The sequence below is a fragment of the Erinaceus europaeus genome, chromosome 2 (genome assembly GCF_950295315.1).
Source record: "Erinaceus europaeus chromosome 2, mEriEur2.1, whole genome shotgun sequence".
Lineage (NCBI taxonomy): Eukaryota > Metazoa > Chordata > Mammalia > Eulipotyphla > Erinaceidae > Erinaceus > Erinaceus europaeus.
In genome coordinates this window covers 110,050,817-110,071,847 of record NC_080163.1, presented here as the reverse complement: position 1 = coordinate 110,071,847, position 21,031 = coordinate 110,050,817, and the positions used below count along the sequence as shown (strand labels likewise).

The window sequence follows — 21,031 nt, the reverse complement described above, 5'->3', positions numbered from 1 at the left end:
CCCCCTTTCTCTCTATCTCTCCCTCTCCCTCCCTCCCTCTCTCTCTCTCTCTCTGGACCACACTTGGCCTATCTCAATATTTTTTTAGGGAGAGGTGATTTTCAATCTGTTTAAAACATAGCATGTTAAAGATCAATAGAGAAAGAAAGAGGAGACGAATCCCATAACTTTTTTTTAATTTTATTTATTTATTCCCTTTTGTTGCCCTTGTTGTTTTATTGTTTTAGTAATTATTGTTGTTGTTATTGATGTCATCATTGTTGGATAGGACAGAGAGAAATGGAGAGAGGATGAGATGACAGAGAGGGGGAGAGAAAGACAGACACCTGCAGACCTGTTTCACCGCCTGTGAAGCAACTCCCCTGCAGGTGGGGAGCCAGGGGCTCGAACCGGGATCCTTCCTTATGCCGGTCGTTGTGCTTTGTGCCGCCTGCGTTTAACCCACTGCGCTGCCGCCCGACTCCCTGAATCCCATAACTTTTAAGAAGTAACGTTATAGTTTAAACTTAGTTATTGTGAAAGGCTGTTTTTTTTTTTTTTTTTTGCCTCCAGGGTTATCACTGAGCCATTTTTTCCATTTTTGTTGCTCTGGGTGGGGGGGGGAAAGAGACCATAGTATAGAATCTTCCTTCTATGAAGTAGGGGCCAGGGTTGAACCTGGGTTCTGTACATGGCAACATGGCATACTCTCCAAGCGAGATATTACAGCAGCAGTTCTATTTTGAACTTTCTGAATTAAAAATAAAGCCTTTTCTTCCCACCAGGTTAAAATACTCCAGGCCACTGGGTTGCCACAGCATCTTTCCCACTTTGTGTTCTGTAAATACAACTTCTGGGATCAACAGAATCCAGTGACTGTAGCACCGGAAGTAGATACCTCCTCTTCTCCTGCCAGCAAGGAGCCTCAGTGCATGGTGGTCTTTGATCATTGTAATGTAAGTTTGTTTTCCAGACTCAGTAAATATTTTACTCTTTGGGTGAAAATGAGCCTAAATAATATGAACTCTGTTTTATTAAGTAACTTTATACTAACACAAGTCTCAGATCAGAGTTTACTTAGAGGAGAGGTAAAGCCCCAAACCAAAGCAGCATCAGTGCATTGTTCACCACAAACGTGTCAATTCATTATATTAGTAAAGTTAGGGGGCGAAGCTTAACTGTCAGTTCACTGGAGAAGTGTATCTATAATAGCTAAGAAACTAATGTCTTAGAAAATATAAAGATAGAAAAAAAGACAAAAGCTAACCTTAGTGCTTAATGTTCTGCTAAATATGTATGTAAATTTTTTAGGACAGGTGAGGGATTTTTTTTCATGGGGGCCAGGCGCCAGGTTAAGCACACATAGTACAAACTGCAAGGACCCATGCAAGGATCTGGGTTTGATCTCCTCGCTCCCTACCTGCAGGGGGGCCACCTCACAAGCATTGAAATAGGTCTGCAGGTATCAGTCTTTCTCTCTCCCTCTCTATACCCCTCTCTTCTCAATTTCTCTCTGTCCTATCCAGTAAAAAAAAATGGAAAACATGGCCACCAGGAGCAGTGGATTCCTAGTGCCAGCACTGAGCCCCAGTGAGAACCCTGGATGCAAAAAGAAAAGAAAGGAAATATTCATATTAATTTTATTGTGTTAATGAGGACCAGAGTAGTATTCAGCTCTTCCATATGGTGTTATTGGGCATTGAACCTGCTGTCTCTCGGGCCTCAAACATGCAAGTTAGTGCTCTAAGAGGCTAAGCTATCTTTTTCTTTTTCTTTTCTTTTCTTTTTTTTTTTTTTTTCAGTATTTGTTTCATGGTAAAGTTTGTTTTTAGCTGAAGAATTGAGTTTAGAGAGACCAATTTACTGTGCCTAGTAACAGAGCCAGGATTGTCAGACTCTAGGTTCTTCCCTTCCTTCCTTCCTTCCTTCCTTCCTTCCTTCCTTCCTTCCTTCCTTCCTCCCTCCCTCCCTCCCTCCCTCCCTCCCTTCCTCCCTTCCTCCCTCCCTCCCTTCCTTCTTCTTCCTCCCTTCCTCCCTCCCTCCCTTTCGCTTCCCTCCTTCCTTCCTTCCTTCCTTCCTTCCTTCCTTCCTTCCTTCCTTCCTTCCTTCCTTCCTTCCTTCCTTCCTTCCCGCCTTCATCTTTTGACTGGACCACACTTGGTCTATCTCAATTTTTTTTGAAGGAGAGGTGATTTTTAATTTGCTTAAAACATATCATGTTAAGGATCAATAGAGAAAGCAAGAGGAGACAAATCCCATAACTTTTAAGAAGTAACTTTATAGTTTAAACTTAGTTATTGTGAAATGCTGTTTTTGTTTTTTTTGCCTCCAGGGTTATCACTGGGGCTCAGTGCCTGCACTGTGAATCCACTGTTCCTGGAGGCCATTTTTTCCATTTCTGTTGCCCTTGTTATTGTTGTTGGATAGAACAGAGACATTGAGAGAGGAGGGGGAAGAAAAATAGGGGGAGAGAAAGATAGATACCTGCAGACCTGCTTCATTGCTTTTGAATTGACCCCCAGCAAGTGAGAAGCTGGGGGCTCAAACTGAGATCCTTGTGTCAGTCCTTGTGCTTTGTACTACAGGTGCTTAACCTAGTGCGTTACTGCCTGGCCCCTGTAAAATGATGTTTTATATCTATCTTGTAAAGATGGACAGGTTGAAGAAAAGAATTTTTTTTTTATTCCCACTAATGATTACCCTTTCTTTTTTCCCCATTATTGGAGATAGTTAGCTTCCTAACAACTGGGAAATTTTGTTTTTCTAACACACCTGCTACCTTATTGTAGTTTCTTTTATATTCAGATATCATACATAATTAATTATTGATATAATTATTTAGGCTTTAAAAATAACTCCCAAAATATTGTTAATCAGATAGAAAATAATAATGGTCTCCCATAGAAAACTTTCAAGATGAAAAATGTTAAATTATCAGATTTACAAATCACCTTTGAGTCAAAAGCCTTCAACTGTTTGCACATTTGTTTTCTTAGTCTCTCTCTGTACTACAGGATGTAAATGATATCAGTTGCACATAAGCATGAAGTTAACAGAAAGTGCTTCCTCTTCTGTTACTATGTCTTTCAGGAGTTTTCTGTGAACATCACTGAAGATTTCATTGAGCATCTGTCAGAAGGTGCATTGGCAATTGAAGTTTATGGTCATAAGATTAATGACCCTCAGAAAAACCCAGCACTGTGGGATTTGGGAATTATTCAGGCCAAAACACGTAGTCTTCGGGACAGGTGAGTTAGATTTCCAGGTGACTCCATTTTCAATTTTTTTTAAAGTTTTGTCAGAACTTTTATAATTGTTAGCAGGTCTTCTGAGAAACTCAGGATAAGGTAGTTTAGCTCCAGGGTACTAATAGTATAGCTATACTATCTTAGAGATATGAACTTGGAAGAGTAATGAAAGAGAATATAATTATTTGAGAATAAATAGTGAAGTAAATTTTTAGAGAATAGATGGCTTATCACTATGTATATCTTCTTAGTAATTAGTTATAGAGAACGTGAATCATGTTATACTCTAGGAATTAGGCTTGTTTATTTTACTTTTTCTTTTTTCTATTGAGAGAGCTTAGTTTACTCTTTCATTATTTATTATCTTTATTTATTCGATAGAGACATCCAGAAATCAAGAGGGAGGAGGAGATGGGGGGGCGACCTGCGGTACTTTTTCACCTCTTGCGAAGCTTCCCCTCCCCCCCCACCGCAAATGGGGTCTGTGGGCTTGAACCTGGGTTCTTATGCATTGTAACATGTACGCTCAACCAGGTGCGCCACCCTCCACCTCCCGGTTCCTTTACACTTAACTCAAATGTCTTCTTTAGTGACATTAGTGGTGTAAGAGGCAGACTAGATTGTTGTCTATGATTTTAAAAAGAAGAGTTAAAAGGATTGACTTAAAGACCATATGTTTGTACCTCTCATCTAATTATAAATGAGAACTAGCTTTTTCTTTCTGCACTTAGAAAGTTTTAACACATACTAAATTAGATGTTGCGAATTTTTTTCTTGATTCTCCTATAGATCTGAGCAGAGATGCTTATCAAGTCACTAAAGCATACTGCTCTAACTTTACCAAAGAGCAGATAACCACTATACTTGATGATGCATGTTTGATTACAGTGTTTAAATTTTTGAGTATCCACTTTGAAATCGATCTGTAATTATCAGTCCTTTGGGGGTGTGGGGAAAGCAAAGCATTGCTCAAGTCTGTCTATTGGTAGTGCCTGGGATTAATCCTGGGATTTTTTTTGCATAAAAATCCTGTGCACTTTGTGGGACTGGGTGGTAGAGCACCTGGGTGAGTGCACATGTGACAATGCGCAAGGACCAGGGTTCGAGCCCCCAGTCCCCACCTGCAGGAGGAAAGCTTTGCGAGTGGTGAAGCAATGTTGCAGGTTTCTCTCTGTCTCTCCCTCTCTATCACCCCCTTCCCTCTAGATTTCTGGCTGTCTCTATCCAATAAGTAAAATAAAGATAGTAATAAAAAATTCTGTGCACTTCGTTATATCTATGGTCTTTTTATTACCTTTTGAACAACAATAAAAGAACCACTTCTAATTCTGATAGTAAGTTTGCTCAATGTTGCTTTTAATTATATTCACTAGTATGTACTTACGTATCACTGTCTGAACCAGGGATCATCCTACTGTGTCAGTCTACAGGTTATTATCATTGTTAGTTCTCATGAGTACTATCCTGATTATAATACTATAGACATAGTATCCTGTCTGTATTGAAATAGAAGTGCCTGGATTTTTTTTTTTCTTTTTAAATAATCAGGTCTTCACCACCCTGAATTAGCTTTTTCAGATAGAAATAAAGAGATAGATGTAGAAAGGGAAAGATAACACAGCACTGAAGCTTCCTCAGTGTAGTGGAGTCTGGGTTTAAGCCTGGGTCATGTGTATGACAAAGCAGATGCATGATCCAGGTGAACCCACCTTGCCCAGCCCAGAGACATGATTTTTTTTTTTTAATACCTTGAACTATTTCCCAGGTGGAGTGAAGTCACCAGGAAATTGGAGTTCTGGGTTCAAATATTAGAGCAGAATGAGAATGGCGAATACTGTCCTGTAGAAGTGATTTCTGCAAAGGATGTGCCAACAGGAGGGGTTTTCCAGCTCCGGCAGGTAACACAATTGTGAATGTCATCTTCCTGAGTGTGAATGTCATCTTTCTGAGTGTGAATGTTTTATTCTTTTGGGGTTTTTCTTTTTCTATTTTTAAAATTTTTTATTTATTCCTTTATTTACTGAATAGAAATAGTCAGAAATTGGGAGTCAGGCGGTAGCGCAGCCGGTTAAGTGCACATGGTGCAAAGCGCAAAGACCAGCATAAGGATCTCAGTTCGAGCCCCTGGCTCCCCACCTGCAGGGGAGTCTCTTCACAGGCGGTGAAGCAGGTCTGCAGGTGTCTGTCTTTCTCTCCCCCTCTCTGTCTTCCCCTCTTCTATTTCTCTCTGTCCTAACAACAATGACATCAGTAACAACAATAACTACAACAACAATAAAACAAGGGTAACAAAAGGAAAAATAAATAATAATAAAAAGTTTAACAAAAGAGAAATAGTAAGAAATTAAGGGGGAAGGAGGATCTAGAGAGCAAGAAAGACAGACATCTGCAGCACTCTACTTCACCATTCACAAAGCTTTCCTCCTGCAGGTGGGGACGAGGGGGCTTGAACCTGTATCCTTGTGCACTGTAACATATGTGCTTGACCAGGTGTGCCACCACCTGGCCCCAGTGGCTTTTCTTTTCTTGCTTGCTTCACCACCCCCCCAAATAGTCAGTGATAAGGAAGTCTAGTTTCACCAAGTTTATTTCCTATATTAAAATTAACTCCTTTTCTATGTACTGTTACTTTTCCTTTTAAAAAATGTTGCTATTTATAATATTATAAAACCAACTTCTGCTAACCTTCTAAAATTCATTTTGTTTTATCTCTAGTTTACAAGACTACAGATGTTTTAGAAGTACAAGTTCACACCTCTTCAAAATCACACCCACCGCTAGAGTACTAGCATCCCTTCACCAAAGTCCATTGGACCCCTCTACCCTGGCAACCCAATTCTTCCTTCCTGCACTGCCACTGTGACTCTCTCCTCCCTCTTTACAGTTTTAATTTTCTATTTTGCATTGCTGTAGAGTTGTAGTTCTGCAGTTGGGGGTGCTAGGGATTCAGTACTTTTCCAAAGTCCTGTGCCTTATATACCTCTTTTGCTTGCAGTTTGTTTTTGTGATGGTGTGGGGTGGGTGGGCAGGGGGGATTTTTTAACCTTCTTGGGAGAGGGTATTTTTCTGTGTCCTACTGCCTGGATGTTGAACTTTTAGTCTTTTGCTCTGGAAAGTCTGTTTCTTTGTATGTTACTCCATGTACTGTGGCTTTGCTGTCAATGCCAGGAGGAGGAATGTGCAAGTCTGTTCTATTCAGCCATCTTTTGCTTCTGTTAGCTTTAAGTAAGGAAAAAGTAAGCTATAAAGAACAGTTTGGAATTGAATTGTAGGACATAAAACAGACATCAAGAAGCCCTGGAACATTTCCTAAGACAAAATGAACTGTGGCATAGCAGAAAGAACAAATGGTTCCGAGGCTGTCATGCTAGGGTTCGATTCTGGCTCTACATTGGTCAGGCTGTCCAAGTCCAGCTGCTTCTTAGAGCCGTTAGTCAAAGGTGAAGTGGAGGTGGTGTTGACTTGATGGATTTGGTAATGGTTTCAGAGAATGTGTATAAAATCCACTGCTAGGTGTTGGCGCACCTGGTTAAGTGCACACATTACAGTGTGCAAGGACCCGGGTTCATCCCCTGGTCCCCACCTGTAGGGCGATAGCTTCATGAGTGGTGAAATAGGGCTGCAGGTGTCTCTCTGTCTTTCTTACTCTCTGTCTCCACCTCCCCTCTCAATTTCTCTCTGTCTATATCCACTAATAAATAAAATTTTGAAAAAGCTATTCTTTTATTTATCTATTTTCCCTTTTGTTGCCTTTGTTGTCTTTTTATTGTTGTTGTAGTTATTATTATTGTTGTTATTGATGTTGTCATTGTTGGATAGGACAGAGAGAAATGGAGAGAGGAGGGGAAGACAGAGGGGGAGAGAAAGATAGACACCTGCGGTCCTGCTTCACCGCTTGTGCAGCAACTCCCCTGCAGGTGGGGAGCCGGAGACTTGAACCAGGATCCTTCTGCGGGTCCTTGCGCTTTGTGCCATGTGCACTTAACCCGCTGCGCTGCCGCCCGACTCCCAAAAAAGCCATTCTTTAAAAAGTAAAATAAAATAAAACACATTGCTTAATTTATGGTAGGTGAGAAGTGTTCGTTCCTTGTAACACCAAGTGAATCTCTGATTTTTTGTGGATACTAGTAGGATACCCTACGGTGTATTTGGGATCCTGACTGCACAGAAAGCATCAGGCTCCAGAGGTTTAGAGAATCAGATTTCAGCACTAGATGGCTTCACTTCAGATGCTAGTTTCAAACACTAGGTGCCAGGTTATTCACTTCTGTCCATGTTGGCTGCAAAATTGGTGGTTTCTACCCCGCCCCCCCTTTAGATTTAATAAGTTGCTAGAATGACTCATAAGACTTGGGAAAGCCCTCTATTTACTCTGACCATCTTATTAAATATAAAACTCAAGAATATCCAAATGGAAGTATGAGGCACAGAGCAAAGACTGGGAGAGAACAGAGCTTCTGTTCATCTCTGTGACACCCCCTCTTGGCACCACCTTCATGATGTCCATTGTTAATGTGTTTTCATTTTTATTTTTTAATGAGAAGCAGAGAGAGAACCCAACCACCAGTCTGGTATATGTAGTATTGGTAGTTGAACTGAGGCCTGAAGGTTCCAACAGTTTATACACTGCATAAAGGCCTCATTAATGGGTTTTTATATCTGTTTCATTAGGTATCACTGGTAAAAGCATTGGCTGTTGGTAATTAACTCAATTTCTAGTTCCACTCTCATTCTCTGAGAATTGTAGGGGGAAGGGGCTGAAATTACCAAGCTTCTAATTTGTTTGTTTATTTACTTGTTTTGTTTATTCCTGCCAGGGTTATTGATGGGGCTCAGTGCCTGCCTCTCCTAGTGGCCACTTTTCTTTTTTCTCCTCCATTTCTCCCTCCCCCCATTCCATTTGTCTCCAGGTTTATTGCTGGGGCTTGGTGCCTGCACCACAAATCCACTGCTCCTGGAGGCTATTTTTTTCCTTTTTGTTGTCATTGTTGTTATTGATGTCACTGTTGTTGGATAGGACAGAGAAATGGAGTGAGGAGGGGAAGACAGAGAGGGAGAGAGAAAGATACATACCTGCAAATCTGCTTAACTACCTGTGAAGCTACCCCCTTGCAGGTGGGGAGCTGGGGGCTCAAACTGGGATCCTTACAATGGTCCTTGTGCTTCGCTCCATGTGCGCTTAACCTGCTGTGCTACCTCCCGACCCCCACCATTCCCCTTTTTATTACATGGGACAGAGATAAATTGAGATGGGAAGAGGAAGATGAGAGAGAGAGAGAGAGGGAGATGACTACAGACCTATTTCATCTCTCATGAAGTGTCCTCACTGCAGGTGGGGGGAGTGGAAGCTTGAACCCAGATCCTTGTGTATGGTAGTAAGTGCTACTGCCCAGCACCTTTGATTATTTTTTATTGCCACCAGGGTTATTTCTGGGCTTGTCACCTGCAAGACAAATCTACTGCTCCTGACTACTCATTTTTGGGGGGGTGGGGGCGGGGAGTTAGAAACAGAAATTGAGGGCTGTAGCACAGCAGGTTAAGTGCAGGTGGCGCAAAAGCGCAAGGACCAGCGTAAGGATCCTGGTTCGAGCCCTGGCTCCCCACCTGTAGGGGAGTCGTGTCACAGGAGGTGAAGCAGGTCTGCAGGTGTCTATCTTTCGCTCCCCCTCTCTGTCTTCCTCTCATCTCTCCATTTCTCACCGTCCTATCCAACAATAATGACAACAATAATAATAACTACAACAATAAAACAAGGGCAACAAAAGGGAATAAATAAATAAATATAAAAATAAAAAAAAATAAATAATGAAACAGAAATTGAGGGGTATGGGGAGATAGAGAATGGGAGACACCTGCAGTACTGCTTCACCATTTGTGAAACTTATGTCTGCACCCCCTGCAGGTGGGGCCCAGGGCCTTCAAAACAGGTCCTTGCATGCAGTTACATGTGCACTCCACTGGGTGTACCAGCACCCAGCTCTGTTTCTTTCTGAGACCAGTCTCTGTGAAATTATTTAGTTATCTGCCAAGATCAGATTAAAAGTAACATCATTAAGATCCTGTCACCTTTGTCATTCAGGAAATGCCTCTGATTTAGTGACACAGTTCTAGGAACTGAGGACAAAGACCAAATATCTTTGTATCTAGTGTCACAAGAGGCATTAAATTACTGCAGCGGGGTGGATATGAATACCTCCCAGAAATCAGTATAGCACAGAATATGTGGAATTCATCACCAAACCCCAGATTATGATCTTTTAAAGTTTCTGTCATCTGTAGATGAGAAAGCATCTCTTTTGTGATCTAATTAAACAACATATATATATACATATATATTTAACTTTTGTTTTTAATATTACCAAATTTTAGTAGTATAGTTTAATACGTGTGTATAGGACTCATACATACACTATAATCACTACAAAAGAGAGAATATCTTGATAATTGGGTTGTCATGATATGTATGTGTATATCAGCCTAAATACATCATGCTTTTTCAAAAAAAAATTCACATATAATATTTGGAAATAATGTATATTTTGGTATACATTGCATTAATTCAATGTCTAGTATACCAGTGTATCTCTGTGTAGTTTACATACTTGAGAACGATAGTGAAATATTGAAATAGCTAAAAACTGTTAAAATTATTTAAAGCAAAACATGAGAAAAAATTAAAGAATAAACAGTATATTTAAATATTTAAGTTTCTGAATGTTTTAGTAGGAAGAAGATGATAAACACTTTGACTCTGGTAAATGAATTTTAGTATGACAAGGAACTAAGAGCAAATGGAAATTTGTTATAGATGAGATATATGCAATAAATAGAATTTTAAGGCTGTGAAGAACAGCTTTTTCTGAACATCTGATATACATATACATATACATATACATATACATATACATATACATATACATATACATATTTGAATGCCTTAGAAATTCATTTCCTGCCAGACAAAACCAGGTAATTTTTGGGTGGTTTGGTATAAATTGAATATTTAAATATTTGTCAGACTTCTAATACCTTTACTAAAAGTATTCAGAGATGTGTAGCGTTTATCAGGAAAGGCTTTTTTGGGGAAGACTTTTGTTTCTTGGCATGGTGTTGAAAGAATCAAGCAAAAGCTGGACATATTTTTCTTTTAAATAAAGGATTAGAATAAAGCTACAGTAGTTGGAATTAAGTGAGAAGCACTGTGTAGGAAGGACTGGAAGCAGCAACAGGAAACTGGAGGAATCCCTTTGGCCACTAGTTCCCAGAGGGCCTGGCCTCTCAAGCTCCTTTGAATTCAGTGTGTTTAGAAATTGGGGGAGTAGGGCGGTAGCACAGCAGGTTCAGCACAGATGGCACAAAGCGCGAGGGCCAGGCAAGGATCCTGGTATGAGACCCCCCCCCCCCCTCCCCACCTGCAGGGAAGTTGCTTCACAAGGAGTGAAGCAGGTCTGCAGGTGTCTATCTTTCTCTCCCCCTCTCTGTCTTCCCCTCATCTCTCCATTTCTCTCTATCCTATCCAACAATGACGACATCAATAATAACTACAATACAATAAGGGCAACCAAAGAGAATATATAAATAAATATTAAAAAAAAAAGAAATTGGAACCTCTTGTTCTTAAACCAGAATATAGCATAGGAAAATTGATTTGATTAGTATGAAATGGCTGGATTTTGTAGGTAAAAAATGAGGCAAAGATCAGCTGCAAGAAGTCCAATCCAATAGTTCTTTTTTTAAACTTAAAAAAAGTCCTTATTAATTCATTATTAGATATAGAGAAATCAAGACTAGAGAGGGAGAGAGACAGAGAGACACCTGCAACCCCCCATCACCACTCATGAAGCTTCCCCCTGCAGGTGGGGGAACCTGGGTCCTTGCACACTGTAGTGTATGTGCTTAACTGGGTGCGCCACTGCCTGGCCCTACAGTCCAATCGTTTTAAGTTTTAAGCATACTATTCAGAGTTTCTCTGTGGAGCATTTGCTAATCCCAGTGCTTCTCTCTCCTTTGCATCTCACTCAGTCTTCACTTTCAGTTCTTCCCCCAAAGTGTTCTCTTTAGAACACAGGTTCAAAATCAGTCACTTTCTAACTCAGGCAAATCACACAAACAAAAGGCAGTTAGTAGAAGCTACTAAACTATTTTACACAATTCGAATGTTTCCTAATCTGAATATCTAATGCATAGGCCTTGGGAATTATTAAATCAAAAGACATCTGTAATCCATCTCTTCAAATCTATTTTGATAGGGTCAGTTATGCCTAAGTTGATTATCCTGGTGATGCAATGCTCTCAGGAATTAAAATCCGGTGAATGAGGGAAGGGTAACTGACTTGAAATTGTTTATTCCAATTTCATTTTATAAATTCTTCAGTTTACTCTTAAGCATTATGTCTGTTGTTTTTGTGAGTGTATATTAATGATTATAAAGCAGGAGTAGACATTTTTAATTCCTAAAAAAATGTAGATCATGTATCTATAGTGAATTTGGTAACTTGCTTTTTAGCTTAACATAGCATTTATGCTTTTTAAAAATTATTATTTATTTATTTATGAGAAAGGTAAGAGGAGAGAGAAAGAACCAGACATCACTCTGGCACATGTGCTGCTGGGGATCAAACTTGGGACCTCATGCTTGAGAGTCTAAAGCTTTATCACTGGGCCACCCCCCAGACCACACATTTATGCTTTTCTACAGTAACATTTTAGTGATCAATATTTTATTATATGATACAGAGAAAACAGATATTAAATCAGTCACCTCAGTTTTTCATTGTTGTTACTTTGTACTGATTTAATATTCTTGATATGTATCATTATTTACTAAGAATAGAATTCTACCAAACTGAATTCCTGGATCAAAGGATACCTAAATTTTTAAGGCAATTACCCTGCCGTAAGCTTGGCTCAGTTTACATTCTCACCACCAGTGTATGTGATTGACTATTTCATAAACTTTGAGTATATTGAAAACTGCATTTTAAAAAAGATTGTTACTCTCTATTTGTGACCTTAGGAGAACCACTGTAGTTTCCAATGGAGGCAATAGGGACACAGAACTCTGGTAGTGGGGATGGTGTGGAGTTATGCCCCCGTTATATTATAATTTTGTAAGTAAATATTAAATCATTAAAAAAAAGTGAAAAAGGTTGTTGCTAGTTTTAAAAGTAAAATGGTATGTCATAATTTGTGTTTTCACATTTCCTTTTACAGTGATTCAAGCCTTTTTTTTTTTAAGTGAACCATGTATTTTTTCTGTGTCTTTCTACTGTTTAAAAGAAAAGTTTCCAGACAAGTTTTCAATTTATAGCTTGCTACTTAACATTTAAGAGGTTTCCAAAGTTTGTTGTTTTTCCCAACATCAACCTGTAGAGGTCTCCCTAAACCAAATTTTTGGAAGTCAATAACTGACAAACTCTTCAATTTGTGTGTGATACAGGGGCAGTCCAGGAGAGTTCAAGTGGAGGTAAAGTCTGTGCAGGAGTCTGGGACCTTACCCCTCATGGAAGAATGTATATTATCTGTTGGCATTGGATGTGTCAAAGTTAGACCCCTCAGGTCCCCCAAGACCCAGGAGAGCTTCCATGTAAGTTTCTATACCTACTTACGTTCTTTTTTGAACAGCCCAACCAGATAAGAGATCTTGGAACCTTCAGAAAACTGCCTTTTAAAACCAATTCTTTCGGTATTTCTCTGTCTTACTTTGCTATCTTAATATGCCCCCCCCCATTTTATTTGTGTAGAATCAGTGTGTTGACAATTGGTACAAGGCAAACTGAGGGTTAAAGCAGCTCAGCTCCAGGAACTCCTCAGTGATTAACTTCTACCAGTGATTAGCCTCCTCCAGCACCCACCCCTCACAGAACACCCCTGCTAGTGAGGAGAGTGTTTGCCAGCAGGTGTTTGATTTCCCCTGGGGAGTGGGACTATAAGCTCAGCAGGGGACCTATTGTACTGGTTCCTGAAAAGGTCAGAGGATGCTCTTCAGTGTTCCTGAGAAGCTCAAGATTTTTTTTTTTTTTTTTTTTTTTTTGCCAGCATAAAGCACTTTTATTGCAATAATAAAACTTGAAACTCAAATGTAGTGCAAGGGAGTGGGGGGAAGGTAGGCAGCAATAATCTCTCTCACCAAATCACTACACAGGACAGCAAAGGGGTGAGAGGGGAGGAAGAAAAAAGCCAAGAAACTGAGATTGGCAGGAGAGCAGAGCATCAAAAACAGGAGATGCTAAAGCTGCGATGACCAGCATCATTTTCTTAAGAGAACACTCAAGGATTTGTCATGATGACTGGGCTTTCATTGGGTATTAAGTGTCTACAAACAGCACCTTCAATTTAAACTTTCAATTAAAGTTCTTAAAATTTAGGAAATGAAGTTTGGATAGCTATGGCATTACAAAAATCCTGAATATCCATTAGAAAAACCACAGGATGAAAGAAATAAAGAAAAAAAAAGATCAGGCCAAACAAGACTTCAGCAGTCCCTACAGGCCTGAGGAGAAGCTCAAGATTTTATTCCAACTTCCTGAAAGCCACAAAACCTAGGATGTGTGTTGGTGGGAGACAGTAGGTGGGAAATTAAATAGTATTTTATTAAATTAGAAAATATAAAGTAGGGGAATAGATTCAGTTTTTTTTAACACTGGGATTTGGATAAATAATGATTTTTGGTTCTGCATAATTTATTTTTAGGAGGAAGAGGAGGACATGGACAGCTACCAGGTAATTAAACACTTGTCAGCTTCATAAATAAGCTTGATTACAGTGACAAATTACACATTCTTGCTATATTGCTACTTAATAATGATATAATTTTTATTTCACTGTTTTTCTTAAAACAGGGAAAGGAACAAGCTATGTTTCAGTAAAATCTGTTGAGAATAGGAAATCTCTCTTTTTTTTATTTCTTTATTGGGGAAGTTATGTTTTACATTCGACAGTAAGTATAATAGTTTGTACATGCATAGCATTTTCCAGTTTTTCCATATAACAATACAACCCCCATTAGGTCCTCTGTCATGCTTTGAGAATAGGAAATCTTTTATAACCACTAACTATGCTTTTTAAACCATGAGGTCCCCTGCTGGTTCCTGTAGATCTTCTGCCCTTGAGTAGAGTTAGGTGTCTAGCCTAACTCTCTCCCGAGTTTTAGTCAAGCCATAGCCTCTAGTTATTTTTTATAGTTTAAGCCATGCTCCCCGCTGTCTAGAGTCATACAAGGTTGATTTTGTTAGCTGCACCACCCACCCCGTCTTCTGTAAGATGTTATGTATTTTTATCTTGTTGGTCATGCTAATCATTGTTTAGGACTCTCAGAGTTCTTTTGATCCTGATTATGTCATCCCATGTAGTCTTGTGGTTTTGTATCCTCCTAATTTGATAAAAATGTCTGCCTTCCTATAAGTCACTGATAAAAATAGTGTATCAGATAGGGTTAGATGCAGAATCCTACGACACAACACTAGAATCTTCTTTTAAGCTGACATTATTCCATTAATCAGCCTTCTTTGGATGTGATATTTCAGCCATTTATGATTTCATTCAAGTAGATCCATTGCACATTTCTTTGTCTTGTCCACAAGAATGTCATGAGCCATTTGGTTAAGTGTTTTAGTGAAGTCCAGACCCACCCTGTATCTACAGCATTCCACTGATCTACCCAATCCTCTAACCTGATTATAGGAGGAAGTGAAGTAAGATTGTTGCACAGTCCCCTTGAGCCACCCCCACAGAAGCGCTTGAGAAAACATTTTCATGTTTGTGGAGACTAGTGAAAAATGATGATGGTTTTAATTAAAAAATTGGGATAATGCTCTTGGTGGTTCTAAAGGATATAAATTTGAAGGCTATTGAGTAATGTTTGTGATTTTTATATAGTCACCAGACCCCATGGGATGGATATCTTAGTTACTAGGTTAGAACCTTGCCCCTTTGGTAACTAGACATATAATTAGTTCTGAATAGAAGCAATTTGAAGAGTGTATCCTTTCAGAAGCACTCTTAGTAAAGCACAATAATGCTTTAGTTTTCAGAGAGTTTCTGTTCTTAAGAATGGTTGAAGTCAACTAGTGACAGAAATGAAGACATCAGCATATGTGAATTATGTTTTTTGAAGCATCTTAGGGTGAGATAAGATAGAGCTTTGGTGTCAGTTACACTGTATTGGCATTCCAGTTACTACCATTTCCCTTGCTTTATCTTAGGATCGGGATTTAGAAAGACTACGTAGAAAATGGCTCAATGCGTTAACGAAACGTCAGGAGTACTTAGACCAACAGCTGCAAAAGCTTGTCAGTAAACATGGTAAGGAAAAACAAGTTGAATACTTTCCTCCCTGCAGATCAGTGCATGAAACCCTTTTGCAGCCACATAAGTAAAAATGAACACATTAGTAATTTGGGTGGCAACAGTGAAGAACACTTACTGTGTCATATTCTTTCAAAAGAACACTTGTCCAGTTCTAATCAGTGATGTCATTGTGTAGATCCTCTACCCCCATCAAAGAACAAAGTGTAAAGTAAACCTTGTATCTCAGAAATTTTTTAGGGGACTGATAACATCTCTGACCCAAAATTGCATAGGGCAGGGGTAGACAGTATAATGGTTATGCAAAGAGGCTCTTATCCCTGAGGCTCCAAATTCCCAAAGTAGTGCTCTGGCTAAAAAATTAAAAAAATAAAAAAGCATAAACCCTAAGACTCTGGGAGAGGGAGTTGGACGATGGCACAGCGCAGGTGGCGCGAAGCACAAGACCAGCATTAAGGATCCTGGCTCGAGCCCCCAGCTCCCCACCTGCAGGGGAGTTGCTTCACAAGTGGTGAAGTAGGTCTGCAGTGTCTATCTTTCTCTCACCCTCTGTCTTCTCTTCCTCTCTCCATTTCTCTCTGTTCTATCCAACAACGACGGCATCAGTAACAATAATAACTACAACAATAAAACAAGGGCAACAAAAAGGGAATAAATAAATAAATAAGACTCTGGGAGAAATTATTCTTAAAGATGTTCCCCTGCAGGCCTTCCTTAAACTGAGGAGATCTCTCTGAAGGGGCACCTAAACTTCTTTAGCTTTTTTTTTAAAAAAATATTTATTTATTTTCCCTTTTGTTGCCCTTGTTTTTTATTGTTGTTGTTTTTGATGTTGTCATTGTTAGATAGGACAGAGAGACATGGAGAGAGGAGGGGAAGATGGGGGGGGGGAGATATAGACACCTGCAGACCTGCTTCACCACCTGTGAATCGATTTCCCTGCAGGTAGGGAGCCAGAGGCTCAAACCGGGACCCTTACGCTGGTCCTTATGCTTCACCTCTTTAGCTTTTATAGTTTTACAGCATGAGTTTTATAATTAATTAGGCAACTAGTTTTCTTTTTTATGTTTCTTTTTTAGTAATCTTTCCTTCCTTATTTCATTATTTTATTGTGATTTGTTGATTTTCCCATGATTTAACTTCTTTTTTGTTTTTATAGTTTTTATTTATAAAATGGAAACACTGACAATAAGAGGGGTACAATTCCACACAGTTCCTATCACCAGAACTCCGTATCCCATCCCTCTTCTGATAGCTTTCCTATTCTTTTACCCTCTGGGAGTATGTATGGACCCAGGGTCATTATGAGGCACAGAAGGTGGAAAGTCTGAATTCTGTAATTGTTTCCCCACTTTAATTATCTTTATCAGATAGAGACAGCCAGAAATCAAGAGGCTAAGGGGGAGATAGGGAGAGAGACAGAGAAACATCTGTAGCCCTGCTTCACCACTCGTGAAGCTTTCTCCCTACAGGTGGGGACCGGGGACTCGAACCTGGGTACACTGTAAAATGTACACTCCACCAGGTGTGCCACTACCTGGCTCCTGGAGGTGATTTTGTGAACCCTCACCAAACTAGAACTGAAATATAGGTAGGTTTTTCTGACTTATATGACAGGCAGTGTAAATAGCAGGTTTAATATCTGATTCAGTTCCCATGGCTGATGTTCTAGATAAGACTGAAGATGATGCAGATCGAGAAGCTCAGCTTCTGGAGATGAGGTTGACTCTAACTGAGGAGAGAAATGCAGTCATGGTCCCCTCTGCTGGCAGTGGGATTCCAGGGGCCCCAGCAGAATGGTATGTGTGCTATCCTGTGCCTGCTGGGCTTTTGTGTACACTAAGCCTCTGCTTTCTGTGTGAGGTATGCTCATGCTTCAGTGATTGAAAGCCTCAGCTTAACAGGAGGGAGAAAAAGTTGTTTGACTTCAGTGAAGTGTTAAATGATTTTCATGAGCTAGAACAACTCTGGCTTTTCTAAAACTGTGTTTTATTAAATAATATTGTTATTGGCCCAAGTAATTAAGACTTCTGAGAACCTAAATCAATATTTAGTACCAGTGCACATAGGATTTTAAAAAGTTAGTATGTTAATCACTTGGGTCATTCCCTTAAAGATCATTTGGTCATAATAAAATTGCATCTCCAGGAGTTTTGGATTTTGGTACTGGCTTAAACTGTGCTATCAGCAAATGTCCTGTGCCATTTTATGGAAATTAAAAGTAGTAAATTAAGCCCCCTGAGGTCCCTAGGTAGATAATTCTATGAGGAAGTAAGTTTAAACAGTGGGACCTCAATTATAAATACAGGTATATGTGTCCTGTAAGAATGAGTTCTGGTTTGAGAGCATATGAAAATTAAACACAAGTACCAGAGCTGTTATTGGTTTGACCTTTGATAGTTCTGAGTGTGTGGTAAAGCTGTGTCACCAAGTCTGCAGAGGAAGCCTGTTTTGGAGATGTTATTTGTCCTTGTAGGACTCCAGTGCCTGGGATGGAAACACACATTCCTGTTATATTCCTGGACCTGAATGGTAAGTGAAGAGGTGCTTTCTCTTTTAATATTTATTTGTTTTTAATTAGTGACTTAATAATGGTTTACAGGATTATAAGATTACAGGTTTATAGTTTCATATAGCACCCACCATCACAATTCTGTATCTCCCACCACCACCCAAAAAGTATAACCACCATACAAAGTCTCAACAGTTTGGCTAATTCTTATTTTCATTCCCTCCTTTCCTTTCCTTTCCTTTCCTTTCCTTTCCTTTCCTTTCCTTTCCTTTCCTTTCCTTTCCTTTCCTTTCCTTTCCTTTCCTTTCCTTTCCTTTCCTTGCCTTTCCTTGCCTTTTTTTCCTTTTCCTTCCTTCCTTCTTTCCTTCCTTCCTTCCCTTTCCTTTCTTTTTCCTTCATTCCTTTTCAAGTTTATGCATTTCAGTTCTTTACATTGCACCAGCAGAAAAGTCTTTGAACACAATAACCCCATCTCTACTTATTACTCTCATTTTTTTTTTTTTTAATTGCTGGGGATCAGTGCTTGCACTACAAATCCACTTCTCCTGGATCCTATTTTTTTCCCCTTTTGTTGCCCTTAGTATTTACCGTTGTTGTTTTTATTACTTTTGCTGTCATTGTTGGATAGGATAGAGAGAAATGGAGAGAGGAGGGGAAGACAGGGAAGGGGAGAGAAAGATAGACACCTGCAGACCTGCTTCACCGCTCATGAAACGACCCCCCTGCAGGTGGGGAGCCTGGGGCTCAAACTAGGATCCTTATGCCAGTCTTTGCACTTTGTGCCATGTGCACTTAACCCACTGCGCTACTACTGCCTGGCCCCTTATTACTAACATTTTTTCTAAATGCACAGCAATGGGGTGGGAGGTAGCACCATCACTGTATAAAAGATTTTTATGCCTGAGAAAAAGTGTTTCAAGTTCAATTATCTGGTGAAAAGAAGAAAAGGAAAAAGGGGGAAGAAAAAAAAAGTCAGGGAATGAACCTCTTGGATACATGGTGTCACTAAACTATCTCAGATCCAATTTTTTAAATTCAGTATGAGACAAGGAAAGAGAAAAGAAAGGGATAGTAGAGACATCACAGCACTGCTCCACCATCCATGGAGCCCCCCTGATCCCTTCCGCAGCATTCCATTATAGTTCCAAGGCTGAAACCCTAGCAATGAAGAGGTGCTCTCCAATGTGCTTCCTCAGATGTACCAGAACCCACTTAGATTTTAATCAAGTGTGCAGTCTGCAAGGTCTGTATGTCTTAGGGTTTTAGTTTATATTGTAATCACCAAAAAACTTTTTATGGTTGTGATTTATGTATTAGAGAGAGAGAGAGAACATTACTTCATCATGTTTGATGCCAGGGATCATACGTTGCCTCAAGCTTATACATTGGACATTCTACCCACTATACCACTTCCAAGACTGCTGTGAATAATACTTTCATAGCAGCAGTAGGTATGTTTTATTGGCTTACACATACTTTATTCTGTACCTTATAGTGCTCTGGGTCTCCTTTGTTTAATGAATTCTGGGTGGTAATAATGTTTTCCTGCACTTAAAAAAATATTTTTTTCTGTTTCTTCTACAGCATTAAGGGGAGATAAGTAGTTGTGCCTAAGTGTTAAAGACTATACTATAAACCATAAATCCCTCCCCTCCAAAAATAATTTCCTTCTGGAGTTTTTAGGGAATTACTTCTCTGGAAAGGACTAATAACTAACAATACCATTATGGCATGCTTGCATTTTTAGAGAGAAGCAGAGCACCTTTCTGGCTTATGCAATGTTGGAGATTGAATTCAGACCTTATGCTTGAGAATCTAACATTTTATCCATTGTGCTACTTCCCAGGGCACTGTAGTATGTTTTTTAAGAATTGCTTAATAAATGTCTCATTTTCTCTGACTTCTCATACCATTCCTTCCTGCATCACATACTTAAATACATACATATACACACACACACACACATATATATATATATATATGTATATGTATATATATATTGTTCTTCCCCCCTTTTTTGCCACCAGAATTGTTGCTGGGGCTCTATATCTGCAGGACTCCACCATTCCAAGTGCTCATATTTATTTATTCATTGTTAAGATACAAGGTAAGAGGTGGGGTGGGAGGAGAATGAGACAGAAGGAAAGACATTTGCAGCACTGCTTCACCACTCGTGAAGCTTTTCTCCTACACCAAGGGCTTGAACCTAGTTCCGCATATGTGTGCTCTGTCATGTGAGCCACCACCCTGCTCTCTTGATTTTTAAAAAAATTTATTATTACCTTTATTTATTGGATAGAGACAGTCAAAAAATTTAGAGGAAGGGGGGAAGTAGAGAGGAAGAGAGACACCTGCAACACTGCTTCACCACTTGCAAAGCTTTCCCCTGCAAGTGGGGATTGGGGGCTCAAACCTGGGTCCTTATGCATTGTAGCATGTGCATTCAACCAGGTGCACCATCACCCAGCCCACCTGATTTTTTTTTAATACTGACTTCCTTATCCCATGTAAAATGCTTTAAATAAAGCTACATTTTATATATACTTTGAGAAGGAAAAGTAAATAGGTAGACTAAAGAACTAAACTAGGTTAAAGTCAGCCAGTAAATTCTTAAAACACTTTCAAAAGAACTATGTGTTGAAATGAACTCTACCAAATTGAGAAACTTGAAGATCCTCAGTGGTTTTCTCCCACTGAACTGAAATAGGGTCATAACATCTGAAGAATTAAACATCTTGTGTCACTGAACCTATTTAGAGATATGGGAGATTTTCTTTTAGAAAATAATTCTTAGCTGCTGTCTGTCCAGCTGATGTGGCTTTAATATATTACATAGCATTCTCTACTACCTTGTTCACTTGAGCCTTAGAGACTGAGGGTGGCTGCTCTAGTTTTGTGTGTGTGTGTGTATGTGTGTGTGTAAAAGAGTAAGATTAAGGTGGTCTGGGAGGTGGCGCAGTGATAAAGCTTTGGACTCTCAAGCAGG

General features: G+C 39.5%; 1 protein-coding gene across 2 annotated transcripts in view; it reads left to right on the top strand.

Moving 5' to 3' along the window:
- Window positions 1–21,031, top strand: part of KIF13B (kinesin family member 13B) — a 240,868-nt gene that overhangs the window by 151,630 nt on the left and 68,207 nt on the right. For both annotated transcript variants that reach the window (XM_060184901.1, XM_060184902.1), the window contains exons 22-29: window positions 765–935; window positions 3,070–3,227; window positions 4,993–5,125; window positions 12,667–12,813; window positions 13,920–13,949; window positions 15,431–15,530; window positions 17,206–17,332; window positions 18,010–18,065. In XM_060184901.1, the coding sequence (XP_060040884.1) occupies window positions 765–935; window positions 3,070–3,227; window positions 4,993–5,125; window positions 12,667–12,813; window positions 13,920–13,949; window positions 15,431–15,530; window positions 17,206–17,332; window positions 18,010–18,065 (922 nt within the window). The remainder of the gene's footprint in view (window positions 1–764; window positions 936–3,069; window positions 3,228–4,992; window positions 5,126–12,666; window positions 12,814–13,919; window positions 13,950–15,430; window positions 15,531–17,205; window positions 17,333–18,009; window positions 18,066–21,031) is intronic.